This window comes from Sus scrofa, chromosome 1, assembly GCF_054392235.1.
Source record: "Sus scrofa isolate SSC_HxYL_T2T_F1_AM1 chromosome 1, Sscrofa_HxYL_maternal_Yorkshire_Landrace_v2.0, whole genome shotgun sequence".
Classification (NCBI taxonomy): Eukaryota; Metazoa; Chordata; class Mammalia; order Artiodactyla; family Suidae; genus Sus; species Sus scrofa.
In genome coordinates this window covers 132,436,031-132,451,116 of record NC_139383.1, presented here as the reverse complement: position 1 = coordinate 132,451,116, position 15,086 = coordinate 132,436,031, and the positions used below count along the sequence as shown (strand labels likewise).

At 42.5% G+C, this 15,086-nt stretch overlaps 1 protein-coding gene across 2 annotated transcripts in view; it reads right to left on the bottom strand.

The window, feature by feature from the left end:
- Positions 1-13,286, bottom strand: part of FBN1 (fibrillin 1) — a 258,581-nt gene extending 245,295 nt beyond the window's left edge. The window contains exons 1-2 of one of the 2 annotated variants that reach the window (XM_085011361.1): positions 13,153-13,286; positions 12,174-12,517 (exon numbers count right to left, since the gene is read on the bottom strand). In XM_085011361.1, coding sequence (XP_084867487.1) covers positions 12,174-12,337 — 164 coding nt within the window. In that variant the 5' untranslated portion in view covers positions 12,338-12,517; positions 13,153-13,286. 2 annotated transcript variants of the gene reach the window in all.
- Positions 13,287-15,086: the final 1,800 nt, after the last annotated feature.

The window sequence follows — 15,086 nt, the reverse complement described above, 5'->3', positions numbered from 1 at the left end:
TTACAAATGAGGAAACTGAGGCTCAGATAGGTCAAGCCTCTTGTCTGATGTTCCTTCCTAGTAGGTAGTAGAGCCAAGATTTGACCCCAGGCATGTCTGTGTCCACACTTCCAAGCCTCCTTGAAAACACAGCCAATGGTTATTAGTGCTCATTGAAAATGACTCCCAGGTCCTTTCAAACATAACCCCACAAGCAATACCACTCTACCCAGCTACCCACAACCGGCTCAAATAGGAAACAGTGTGAGGTAATTATAACATATACCCCAGCCACTAGCTCTGGGTTTTTATGACTGAACTGCCAAGTCATTCCTAGCCAACTCCTCAGTAAATGTGCAGACACTTTCTCAGATTCCAGCTAAAACATCAACGATGTGGCCCTGGGGAGCAGAGAGTGCACAGGGTGGTAATGGGATATAAAATTTGCAAACTTGAGGTCAGTGGCCTAAACTCTGGGGTGTGAAGCAGCAGCAGCAGTCCATGAAAGATTAAAAACTAGTTGTTGACTAGAAGGTTGCATATCAACTCCTTCCTTCAAAGACACTTGTTCACATTACCTCAGACATTGACCCCATCAGTAAAAGGAGAGAAAGATATTCCACATGGAGTTCTATCCAGAGTCATTGGATAGAAGATAATAGAATCAACAGGCTTGAGACAGGCTGTCCATTCTGAGAATTCGGCATTAGGCCCAATTCAAACACAGCTGATGCTCAATAAATAGCTTGTCACTTGGAACTGTCAAATATTCCACAAAATTGGTGGGATGGATGACACAGAAGAAAAGACAAGAATTTACATTTTTTTTTCTTCACTGGCATGTTTATTGCATAAACTCTGAATGTAAAAAATGATATTGTAAATAACTGAGTCAGCAAGATATTAGACAAGAATCTGAGTTCACAGAACTAGAATTGCCATGGTTCATCCCCTGACATCAGACACTCTAACTGCTAATTATTAGTGGAGGTGGTGGGAGGTATCCATCAGATTCCAAGAGAAGATGCCCACTTCTCTTTCTCCCACATCCTCACCCTTACTGGCAACTACCTCCCTTAAAAATCCCCATCCCACTCAATCCCACCTAATCTGGAGTCTTCAACTGACAGCAAAGTAGAACTGTGGGGATAAAACTCTAGGGCCCAGCCTCCCATCAGTGTTGACCACTGGGATACTGATGACACTGCCTAAGGCCAAATGAACAAGAACAAGAAAAACATCCAGGCCCTCATGATGCAGGAAGTTTGCTTATTTGCAGGACAGTTGAGGACCTATAGATACCAGGCAACCACCCTTTCTAGGACATGAGACAAAGAAGAGGCATAATCTCCCGTCCAACAACACACTTCTACTGAAATACTTTTTTATCACCATATGGCTCAGCTTCTGACCCTATGAACCCTATGAAGTAGATAAGTAAATGAGCACCTGCTTGTTTTTGTTTGTTTTGCTTTTTAGGGCTGCACCAGAGGCATATGGAAGTTCCCTGGCTGGGGGTCAAATTGGAGCTACAAATGCCAGCCACAGCCACAGCAAGGCAAGATCCAAGCCATGTCTGCAACCTACACCACAGTTCACGGCAATGCCAGATCCTTAACCCACTGAGTGAGGCCAGGGATCAAACCCACATCCTCCTGGATACTAGGTGGATTCGTTTCTGCTGAGCCATGACAGGAACTCCCACCTTGAGCACTTTTCAGTGAACTCTGGGCCTCTACTTCAGCATCTATAAATTTCTAAAGTCTGTCCCACTGTAACTATCTTGTAATATTTTCCCAAGCATAAATAGCTTGACTATGAAGGAAGACCTGAGTCATTAAAAAACAACATCTATTTTTTTGGTAATTTTTATACTTAATTTTTTCATTAAAGTATAGCTGATTTACAGTATTGTGTCAATTTCTGCTGTGCACAATAGTGACCCAGTCATACATATATATACATTCTTTTTCTCGTATTATCTTCCATCTATTCTATCCCAAGGGATTGGATATAGTTCCCTGTGGATATACAACAGGACCTGTTTGCTTATGAACGTTGTCTTGGTCAAAGCCTAACAGAGGAAGCAAATCTGTTTCCAAAAAAAAAAAAAAATCATATAGTGCATCTCAAAGCCTATGTGATCAAAAAAATCTATAAATAAAAAGAATCTTTAAAAGTTACTCATTAAAGGCAGCAGCATATTAGGGTCTGATTACATGATTTTATAAACTAGCATCAAAGAGGTAGGGGAAATGGTAGACCATAAACCATCATCCATGGGAAGAGGGGGGTGCACCAAACTCTACATAGCATCATATCATAATAAATGATGGATTAACCTGCTTTTCCACTACATTCCTCTAAATGTTTTTGCAGGAATCTTTCCTGACATCCAAGCATCTTTCTTTCATACCCTGACTTTCCTCCAAAAGCCCTGGTCTCCTGAAAAGCCTGGTATCAATGCTGCCAGGAGTGAGGGAGTTGTCATCAGTATCTGTCTGACTCCAGCACCTGCTCTGTCTAAGTCAGGTCCACTGGCTGATGGACCCCCATTCCAGAACTTCCTCTGAACTCTCTCCTCCTGCCTCCCTCAATCTTTCTCCTTCCCTCCCTAATTAAAAAAACTTAACTCTGCCTTTCTTTTTGAATACCCCAAAGCCCCCAAGTTAAAAAAAAAATGAACATTTTATTTGGAGTTTAATTTTCTTAATGTTTTAACCCTTGTTTGATGTTCTTATTACCCCTATTTTGTATGTAGCTCAGCTTATAAAGTTATGTGCAAGAAAAAGGAAAAAACATGAGATGATAGCGATGAAAAAGAAAAGAAAAAAAAGAGGAAAATGGTGACAAAAAAAGAGGAAAAATGAAGAGGAAGCAGGAAAAGGGAAAGAAACAGAAAAACAAAAGCTTGTCTCTGGAATATATCTCTTTATAAAGAGATATTACTATACTCCAGTTCAAAATCAAGAACTTAACAGCAGACATAATGTGTCCATAGGGCCGACATAAATCCTCTCTCCCAACACCAACATCACAAAATGGTTGTACTATATTTGGACTGAGATGTGTTTAGATACTTATATTTGAATGTAAGTATGACTGATGGTCTAGGAATTCACAACCCTTCAAAACACTGAACCAAATCACTTGTCTAATGGAGCGGTTCCCCCACTCTGGGCCTGCTTGCCGTCTGGAATACATCTTCGGCTGGGAATGGTGGAGATAGCGAACTGAATTTTTCTCTCTCCCTTCCGCTCTGAGGGGGCTGAATAAATAGACTCAGTGATAACTTGAACAAAAAAAGCCCCTGGAGGAAGCAGTAAAGTCACAAGAACTTAAAACTAGGATTTAATATAATAAAGCACTGGCTGTACAATCCACACTTGAGTTTTTTTTCTATTAAGGATGCAGCTACTCCATATATGCAAAAAATAATAATAGAGTTCAGCTTACTACAATACCCATTCTATTGACAACTACACATCTATTTTTATTTATTAATTATAATCCCTGATTTCCAAAAAAAATGTTTATGAGGTGAATTATACCAACAGATATATGGAAATGGTGCTACTGATAGAAATTGAAAGTAAAACATACCAGATACCTAAACTAATAAATTAAAGTGATTGTGCATTAAATGTGTCTCTGAGTTTCTTAGAAACTAAAGGAAATGGGGGGGGGGAATGTTAAGAATTTTATAATTCTTACATTTGAAAAACAAAATGTGCCACCTTATTAAGAATGACGATCTTATTCTTGGAACTTGTGAGTTCTTTAGATGTGAAACTGCGGCCAGACTAAGAACAACACCCTTAACATTAATCTAAAAGATCACAGAGATATCTTATTCATGTAGCATTTTGCATTCTGAGATCACAGTAAGCAAAATACACTGAAGCATCTTCAATGGGAAACTCAGTCAATCAGACTCAATCAAGTTAGACTTAAAACACTTCATAATCATCCTCAAAAAACTACTGCCTCACTGTGATAGCTAATCTCCAAAGAAGTCACCCCTCCCTGCAGACACAGGCTGCTCCTCACATCCATCAAGAGACAGTACTTATTAGTCCATGCCCTTGAATCTAAGCAAGGTCTATGACTTGCCCGGAATTTCAGACCAGGCTAAGTCTAAAGAAAGTCCGGTCGCTTCCACATTTATGTCCCTGGTATTCTGGTTGAAAGTCTGGCTATGCTACTAGATGGTCCACGTGGAAAGGGAGACAATCTGAGACTGTGTGGGGGAGAACCAAGGAACCCAGCCAACCCTGATAATGTGTGAGCCCATTCAAGCCTTTCCAGCCAGATCTTAGCCATTCAACCCAGCCTGTGGTCAACATATGGGATTAAAACATGTGACCAGAGATGAAGAGGCTATTGTTCAAGATCCAGTCCCAACAGACATTTACCCTGAACAAGGCCTGGTAGCTGCACCTGGGGCTCAGTTTCCCCATGTGCAAAAACACACTCAGCAGCCCTATCCCCAGGGGCAGGCCCAGGCAGATGTTCATGGAAGAGAAAGCTTTACCATCTGGAAGGCTCCCAACAGAGCCAGGCTCTTTGCTTCCTTAATTCCACTCTTCTGTCCACCCATTTAGATCAACCACACCAAAGTAAACAGGGCTGCAGGCGCCAGTCCACGATCACAGAACCAGAAACCCACGTGGAGAAGTCATCTTACTCATTCCAGACCCAAAAGACATTGTGGGAAGCAGAGACAAGATTCCCCACTGTGTCCTGTCCAAATTCCTGGCCTGCGGAATCACAAAAAATAATAAAATTGTTGTTTTAAGTCACTAAGTTTGGGATAATTTGTTACATAGCAATAAGATAACCAAAACACTCACCAAAAAACAAAAAAATATTAGCTTGTTTCCTTGTAGTAGAGGGTATGGAATGACTTTGTCTCTCTTTAGTTTCCCATTAATGATGCTATAATATTTTTACATAATAAGAAGTTTTAATGTATTTGGAAATGGAAGCATCCTACGTGCCTCCTCCCCTTTGCCTCTTACAACCAAAAGGTCAAGTACTGCTTGTGTTGCCTCCTGGTATGCCACTTGAGCCTCTTCCTCATCCTCTCCACTGCTCTTGCTCTGGCCATTATCCACTCTCACCTTGACTCTATATATAGAGACTCTGGAATCTCCCTGCCTCTAGTCTCCCTACTCACTAAACCATACCCCTCATACACATCAGCCAGAGGGCAGAAATCTGATCATGTCCCCATCTCAGAACTCTTTAATAGCTCACCATTCTCAGCTTTCACAGCAATCAGATAGTAACTTCACATGTCCCTTAGTCCCTCCTCCACTCCAACCTATGGGCAGACACACATGGCTGCACACTGCACAACTCCAGGGGGCACTACTTTTATAGGCTACATGATGAGCCATGCCCCCTGGAGCCAAACAATGCAAACCCTGAGGCATGCAGTGCCAACCTGGCCCATTGTACTCAATGTCTTTCAATGCCAAACACCTTATTTTCTTTATGCTTCATGCCTTTTTCACTCAAACTTTTCCTTTTTTCTCTCCTATACTTTCTCCAAGCTCTAATTTATATAATTTGCTTTACCCGGTCAATCAGTCAATTAGAATTGGTCAGACAATCAAAATTTGTCTAGTGAACACTATGTGCCCAATTCCTAGATATCCCCAGTGAGAAAACAAAGAGAAAACTCAACCTTCAAGAAGTTCTCAGTCCTACTAAAGAGTCACTTATTTATCATAGACCAGCAGTTAGCAAACTTCTATAAAGTGCCAAATGGCAGATAATTCAGTTTTGCCCAGCCCTCCTATCTTTGTCACAACCACTCCCACTGCAGCTGCCACTGAAGTGTGAAAGCAGACACAGATAACAGGTAAATGAATGGGCATGGCTTTGCTTCAATGCAATTTTATTTATAAAACAGGCAGCATGGTCCACAGTTTGCTGACCCTTGACCGACTTTCACCGTGAAGGCTTTTCTGATTAATCCCATTCCTAGAATGGTGCTTCCCTTGTCATGAAACTTCATCTGCCTTCGATAAATGCTGAATATTTTTCCATAGCAGTGGTAGAAGAGTCTGGGAGAAGTGAAGGTAACAAAGCGATGGGAGAAAGAAAGAAACTTACCAGGTATAGGATTTCTTGTAATTGAGAATCATTAAAATATACTGGTTGAGGGCACTGACTGCAAAGCCAGAGTTACCAACTCCCTCTCTTACTAGTTTATGGCCCTGGAGGAACAGCTGAAATCACTGAAAAACTGTATCCTTCAGCTTCTTCATCTGTTAAATGGGCAAGTAGGTATAGTCCCCTCATAAAGGAGTTGTGTATTAAATGAACAATACATGTACAGTGCAATAGAGAGTGACACACCAGAACTCACCATTCTTTACCAATTTCATGCAATTTAATGTAAAAAAATCATACTATATTCATGGCTCTGAGCTTAGAGGCAACCAAGATGAAAAAAAGACACAGGAAAAAAAATTAAATGACTCTTCGTATCGTTGAAAACTTGACACCTGCCAGTTTCCCCTGGAAAGAGAAACATCTCTGGCAATTCTATTCTGAGAGAAATTTCTCACATGGGACCTGAGAGCAAGAAACTATCCCTGGGTCAGAACCATCGGCAATGCAGATGAAGGGTGCCTGTGACGGTTACCTACCAACCTCAATAAAATTTCAAAGTAGAGTGCTAAAAGACATGGTCAAGCCAAAGACCCCACAGCTCAGACATTCTATAGGTCCTTCTGTGTTTGATTAGTGTTTCTGCAGAAATATCAGAGAAAGTTTCTTATTGGACAAAATATTATATTACTAAGTTATTAACTATACCTGGGATTTGTGAACTAGCATGAAGGAATATTAGGAATTTTAAGTGGAATTTTACCAATGTCTTACCATGGCATTTTTCTCCAGAGGAATGAAAACCAAAACCATAACTAAAATTAATGGAGAAAAAATTGTAATATTAAGAATTTGCCTTTAAAATGTAACATTTGTGCACCTCAGCACTCACAGTTGTAAAAGGAATGAGCTATCACATGTAAAACACTAAGAACAATGCCTGGCATATAAATGTCACCTAAACATCACCTACCACTGCTACAAATGTCATTTTTATTTATTTTTAGGTAATCCTAGAACCCGTGTGCTTTCCTACCTTTCTGTTGCCTCCTGGGTCCTGCAATGCATCTGATTCTCCTACCCAATATTATGCCCCTCCAGGCTGTAGGCAATACGTCTCTGGCATTCCACAAAGCTAAATTCAAGCTAGCATTCAATCTAGCTCGAATAAATTTAAGGCTCCTTGAATTACTGAACTCTTTGAACCCCATCTTAGACAAGTTAGTGTTAAAATGTTTATGATATGATCCTTGCCTTTGATGATTTCACAGTCTAATTGGAACAAACTTAACAAACCGGAAACATTAAACTCACATATGCCTGCCGTATTACTCAGGCCTGATAACTTATTGATTTCGGCTTGCTTTAAACAATTTCAAGAAAAAAAATTCTAAGTTTCTAGAATAGGCCTATTTTGGGGGTTAGTTTCTAGAAATAAGAAGTTGTTAATATAGCTTATTTCTATTTCAAGAAAACATATTTAAATTTTTATTTTCATCCTGAAAATTAAGGCTAAAATCCACAAATTGGTTAGGCTTGTTGCTGGGTTTACTGTAGGAAAAAGCAAAAAACTATGTATGAATATCCTAATAATGTATCTAGTATTTTGCCTGATCAGAGTCAGTGGCATAATACTATAATCTTTCAAAGTATCTGCTATGCAAGATTACAAAGGAATGTTTCACTATTTTTTAAAATTCCAGATAAGCTTGTTGGGATGTCTATACTTTCATTTCCATCAGCCCTAACCTTGTTTCACTGTAAGTGGATTTATGTTTTAATTAATTTGTGATATCAACAAATTACACATTTCTGTAACGATCGCTACATCTTAAATGTAACAAAATGAAACACATAAATGACTACTTTGTCTCCATCTTCTTGTTTAAAACCTGGAACTGCTGAAATCTTCTATTTACCAATATCACTCTTTTTTTAACGGTGACACAATACCTTAGCTAAATCTGTTCAAAAATGAAAGGACAAACAATATCACTGCAGGAGTTTCTCCCCATATTTAATTATTAGCCTCTCTGACTGGGGATGAAGTCTTAAAGTCCTTTTTATACAGTAAAATGGGCTTTATGAAGTGTACAGAACTTTTTCTGTGTACCCTGTTAAAGGTCTTTATTTTAATAACAGACTTCTGTGAAATTAATCCCTCAGAGTTTGCCATCATAAACCTATCCTGTGTATGAACTGTTCCATGTATTTTTTTCTGGTAACAAGACCCCTGGGGGAAAAAATAAACAAATAAAGACCAAAGGAAACACACACAAGGAGACAAATTGTGTGAAATATAACCAGTCTCATAAACTTCCAAACCAGGCAATAAGGATAGAAGTTCTCAATATATCTTATCAGAGATTTGGGGAAAGGGAGGTTCACCCTAAAGAATTTTTCCCTTTGACAGGAAAATGTAATATTTCCTTATTTAGAAGCTAAAGCAATAAGGCAAATATAAACAAATGGGCATAACTACTGCTATTCAAGTGGAGTTGTTTTAAAAAAAAAAAAAAACTGGATTGTCTCCCACTCTTTTTGCCTAAAAACAGAAGAGTTTAGCTGAGAAAAATTCTTATGAACTGAAATTCAAACAATAAAGCTAAGATTTTATCATTTCTCATTAAGTTGCTTCACACATATTAAGCAATACCCAGGCAAATACTATACATTATTTGAAATCTTGCAAAATTCTCATTTCAAAAGAGAGGGAAATGCATTTTTTGCAGAGTGAATGGGGACCACACTCATTCCATTAAAAAAAAAAAAAAAAAAGATTTCCTGTAAAAACAGAAATTGGCTATTTGCTCTAAGAAAACACAGCGAAAGCGGGGAAGAAACTTGAGGATGCTTAAATTTCCACTGTGGAACAACTTCTGCTGCCCAGTAGGAAGGAGGGGGGAAAAAAAAAAAACACCTGCAATAGGATGGGAGGAGAGGAAGACAAGCTAAGACTACACACCCAGAGAGGGAAAAACTATGCAGGTCCCTAGTCTGTGAAGCAAAGGAGCTGACAGGAAAGGAATACTTATCCTAAGAAAAATACCCAGGCAGGAAAATTCTGTAGTCACCTGTCACATCAGAGAAAGACAAGAAGGCAGTCATTTGTGGGATAGCCCAGAGCCATGCACAGCAGACAATGATGAGTTTAAAGCACCTTTTCACTAGAGGAAATATTAGTGAGGTGCTGAAAGTTGCTGCCACCAACTGGGCATCAGGCAGACCTAGGGGTTACAAATCACTTTCACTTCATAAACTGTGCATCCGAATGGTAAATACGTTTTACTGTAGTCAAAGAGGTGAGTTTGAAGCTGGTAATATTTTAACTAGCAAAAATAGAAATTTTAGGCAATAACTGGAAAAATAATGGAACACACAGCTGCTCTTCCTGATGATTTATATAGCACAGCATGGTTAAAAGACTTATTCATGTGAAACTGTAATAGCAATAAGTAGAGAGCACACATTTTAATTGCTATTCAAAGTGAAAATCAGAATTGTTATTTGTTTAAAGTCTACAGGAAAACCTTTGATCCAGCAATTCTATTTTCCTTGATTTATATTATATATAAGTATCACATGTACACAAATAGGCATGCAGAAGGATGTTGGTAATAACAAAAAATTAATATAATCCAAATAGCCATCACTAAGGAATGATGTTCCAGCCATATTATGTGATTCTACATGCCAAGAGAATGCATGAGCTAGATCCATGTGAGTTAAAAGATGAACGCACTAAAGATATATAAAAGTAAACAAGGTTTAGAACAGTATGTACGGTATAGTCCACATATTAAAAAGGATACATACATCTATGTGTGTGTGTGAATATATATTATGTACATGTATTTATATATGTATACATATTTACATAGGCATATACATGTGTACATATATATATATGCCAATACTATTTCTAGAAAAATAATAAGAAAATGGTCTCTGAGAGGTAAGAGGGAAATACTTTTAATTGTACATCATTTTAAATTATTATTCTTACCCCAAATATATATGTAATATATATATAATAGAATATATATAACATATAGAGAGAGCATTATAGATAATATAATAATTATATACATAAAAACCTTTATGTTATAAAGGTTCATTATTAAAGTATATTAATGTATACTGTTATACCAGAAAGGTCAATTGTAATTTTTTTCAGCTTTTCATAGATATATAAAATCTAATAACACGAGAATTGGGAACACTCATAATTAATGTTCTATTAATACAATGTTTGGGGGAAGGCTGTATGAATAGTTTGCAATAGGGTAACGTCCACGTCAGTGAGCAAACGCTATGAGGAACACAGAGAGGTGATTCTCTACAATCGTAAAAGAAATCAAAACCCCAAAGACATAAGTACTGTTCTAAGTTAAAGCATGGACATCCTGTTAAGCAACGAAGTAAAGCTTAGTTTCTGTTTTCACACAGAGTTTGTGCCTCCTGAGGAAACATGCTGATTGGTGACAGCATCTAGAGATGAGACAAATGTCTGGCCAGGCCTAATATCTCCCTGCAGACCTTCATCCACAGAACTAAACCCCCACTTCCCCTCTCTCTCCATGGGAGTAATGCCATCAACCTTCACTATTAAGATAATATATAGAGCAGAAACATTTTTTTTTTGAAGAAAAAATGCTGGACTAAATCAGGTCCTTCTGAGAACTGATGAAAATCAGAGTTTTCTATCTACTGAACTTGCCATGGGCCTTGCTCAGTATCAGGCTTAACATGATAAGCAACTTTCCTTTCCAATACTGTTGGAATCCTGGATTTATTTTCCAAAAGACCAAGATGAAAATAAATTAATCATAACTACTTCCTAGGGTCAAGCAATTTCACCGTGGCCTAAGTGCTTGGCTCTGACAATCATGTTACCCAAGATCTGGACCAGGACTCAAAAACTGGGCCATTCAGTTTATTGTACTTTTTTCTACCCATACCTGGGTCACACAAACACAAATTTCACTACATATATATAATTAAAACAGCCCACAACAGACAAGAATACGTGAAATGTTCAGCCACATATCCAGCTGGACACCATCACTTGGTCACTTAGGGCCATCAAACTACAGATCTACTCAAAAAAGAGCAACAGTGAGAATCATAAGAACTCAATAGAAACTTCTGTATATTTACTGTCTGGGTTCATTACAGGCTTCTTCAGGCAGACAAAATGGGTCATTTACAATCCACCCTGCTGCTTCTATGGAGGCTTAAATTTAAACACTCTCAGAAAGAGATACTTCTCTTTCAATGTGAAAAATGTTAAGGAAAGTGTACTGCCACTTTTCTTCAATTCAGGAAACTGACAATCCTTATATAGTCAATCTGCCTAATTAAAAAACTTCCTGCTGAAACATCTTCTATAATAGGGGCACAGGAAGCCAGGGAAATGCTCAATTGCATGTGCCTAACATACATACAGAACAGATTAAAAATATTCGTGAAGGCCGGCCCCAGGGCAGCATTACTGCCCAGGTGAAATTAAGAGCTTTTTACAACCCCAAAACAAGTTCTCAGAAACACTTGCCCTGCTCTGCTTCCAGCATAGATATCTGAAGGAAAAAATCAGTTCCCAATTTTAATAAGCATAACTTAGAAGAGAGCCAACTATTAATTATGTGTCTTCTCTGCCTTCTCTGACTGTCCTTAAATCCCTTTCTCTCCTTGCTCGCTTATAAACAGAGCATCTACAAAGATGCCCACAAGGCAAGTACTCTCCCTACACACAACCGGAATTGGTATGAAGGGAAAGGATGGGCTGCTCCTCTTCTCAGTCGCAGCTCCTCCCCCTTCTTCCTCAAAGAACCCTCTGGCCTCCCAAAATCTGCCTCGACAATGGCCCAAGATTCTTTTTAGCCGTGACCTATCTTCTGTGGCAGAAATCCCTAAAGAGTGGAAGCAAGGCGGTTTAGTTGCGAGGACGGGTAACCCTTGCATCTCTAGGATGACCCCAGGAGGTCTTGTCAAGGAGGCTTATACTTAGATCCTGATACTCAGGAGAGAGAGGGGACACCCACACCAAAGGAGCTGGCCCTTTCCATTACCCTTTAAGCGCGTCGTGTCCTCCGCCACCTCTTCTCTTGGCCCGACTGGCTCTGGTTTCCTTCCCATTCCCAGCCTCCAAATTGGCGTCTGCCCCATGGCTCGTGTAGGACGCTAAGAGCACGGTAAATCCCAGGGCGACCTCCAGCAGCCTCCCTCGCCGCATGATGCCGAGAGGCCACCGGCTCCTGCCGCCTCTAGCCGCGTCCCGGGCTCGGTCCGCGGCCGCCGCTGCGCCCTGGAGCGCGCCGCGCCGCCGGGGTCCCGCTCTCCCGCCGCCGTCCCCCGGGCCGGGCTCCTCCCGCCTTCTCCAGGCGCTGCTCCCACTTCAGGCGGCCCCTGCCAGCTGCAACAGACAAATCGCCGAGGCGGGGGAGACATTCATATTCGGGGCATCAGGATGCTGAAGCCACAGGGTCCCCATTCCCGAGCCCAACCCGCGCGCCGCCTGCGCGTGGCGCAGTTACTTTGGGTAAGTGAAGACCGTTTGGTCTACAGCTGGCTGAAAAGCCCAGGCCCCCGGCGGCAGCAGCTCCAGCCAACCCCTCGGCCTCCCGGGCGCCGCCTGAAGAGAAAGCCGCAAAGTCCCCATGTTCCGAGCTGCTCTAAACCCCGAGGCGAGCTCGCTGGGTTTATTTTTCACTGGCACGAATTGCGCACGATGCGCGCTCTGACGCCCCAGCTCCCCAGCCTGTCCTCTCCGCCAAGCCGCCGGGCTGGAAGCCCGCCGCGCCATCCGCGGCCGGCTCCGGGGGCTGCCACCGCCCCCCGAGCATCTGACGCCAAGCCCGGCACCGGGAGCCCCGGGCCAGGAAGCTGTCAGGCAGGGGAGGGCCAGCGCCAGCTCTGGAAGTTCCGAGACAGCCCCTCACCCCAGTCCCTGTCCCTGCCCTTAGCGCGGCGCAAACGCAAAAGCCTCCGTGGCTAGAGATCCAGCCCCGGTGGCCGCCCGACCCCTATCGGGACCCCGGCTGCACCCACTGGAGAAGCGGCGGCTCCGGCTCCTGAGGCGGCGGCGGCTGTTCCTCGGTCCTGGCCGCGGCAGCCGCTGCCCTGCTCCGCCCGCAGCTGTCCCAGCTGTAGCCGCCTTTCCGCCTGTGGCACCCACAGTCTCTGCCGCGGCTCCCGCGGCCCCCTCCTTTCCCCACCTCTTCAAGTATCGTCTGCGCAGCGGTTTCTCGCGAGAGAAATACTTTTAAAAAAAAAAAGAAAAAGAAAATGACACCCCCTCCTACATCCCCCTCATCACCACCCCACCCCTCGGCCCCATCCATCCTCCCTTTCCACTCCCCTTTGCCAGCCACCGCCTCGGCGCGGGGGCCTCCCTCGCTCGAAGGATTAGCGCAATGGGAGGAGGCAGAGGTGATCGGGTCCTGCCTGGCCTGGGATTTTGCGTTTTGGGGTGAGGAGTTGAGGCAATGGGAAGAAGTGGAGTAGCGGTTTCGCCCGCTCTAGGGCTGGGAGATCTAGATCCGAGATTAGTCTCTCCCGTGATCTGGGAAGCCCTGCCAGCGCGGAAAGCTGTGCCACCTGCACCAAGAACGCGCGCTAGAAACTGTGGCTCCGGAGGCCCCAGCGGACCCTGCTGGAGAAGCGACGCGTCCAGGTTGCCCGTGTCTCCGCGCCGCGGCCTCACTGTGCCTCCCAGACACAGAGCGGAGGCCCAAGGCCTGGAGGCCGGGACAGGGCAGGTCGTGGGCCAGGGTGACCGCAGGGGCTGGGGTCTAGCGGCGGGGGTGGGGGCTCTGCCTTGGACACTGGCAACGAGACCCACTGGAGGCGAGGCTCATCTGAATTTCGGTTCAAGCACCCAGGCTGAACGCAAGATGATCGAAGAGTCTGAGTGGGATTCCAACCCAGAGGCCTGTGAATGTTAGCCTGGTATTTGGAGGGGGTGAAAGGATGGTCCTTTTGTCCAGCTCACATCTAAGACTTGGCTTCTCCTAGACGACCCTGTTTTACCTCCCCAAACATTACATTCATATTCTCATTTTCTCTCTCTCTCTCCCCCACTCTCCTCCCTCCCCCCCCCCCCCACACACACTCACGCGCGCACACACACCTGGCTACCTCTCCAGGACAAGCTGGGCACAGTGACTTTAAGAATAGAATAATCATGGTATCCTTATATGGATAAGGCCCCGTGTTGCCTCCATTCTACAATGGTTTAGAAAGGCAGGAAATTGCACTCTGGGCCCTGGATGCTGGAACTGGAGACCCCCAGAAAATCCCCATGTAGTAGCCACCAGCTGTCAAGTCAGAAATAAGAGCTCAGCACAAATAGGAATCCTGCTGAAAGGGGTTTTCCTTATTTACAATGGTTTATGCCCAGATAATAAGGTATAGGGACCTGAGCAAGTTATTTCACTTCTTTCCAACTGCAAGATGAGAATAATAATGTTGACCATACAGGGTTAAAATGATGAGGATGAGCTTGCTTTCTATGCCACCATGATCTTGAAGATGAAAACAGTGAAACTGTCAAAAATATAGGCCCATTTAAAGTTAAAGTCCTAAAGAATGTGGTCTAGTTTGAGCTCTCACCTATAAAAATTCTCATAGCATATTCATGAATTGGAGACTTGATCATATCATACACCCATGGTTGAGTAAAGGAGAGCTTTTATTCGAGATGTATTTACTGAACACTAACTGTGTACCAGTTGGTGCATGGTTGAACCAAGATCCTGGATGAGCAAGGCAGAAATGTTTCTCTCCTCACATAGCAGTCTATAAGGAAAGGCAGACATGAAACAAATGATGATTTAACTATTAAACACCAAGAGGGAAAAGTCCTGTTTGCTTGCTTGGAGGATATATAACAGGGGTACATGACCTAGGTTGCTGCTGATCAGAGAAGGCTTTTCCTGAGGAAGTGATGTTTAACTTAAGTCCAAACATATGACTAGACTTTA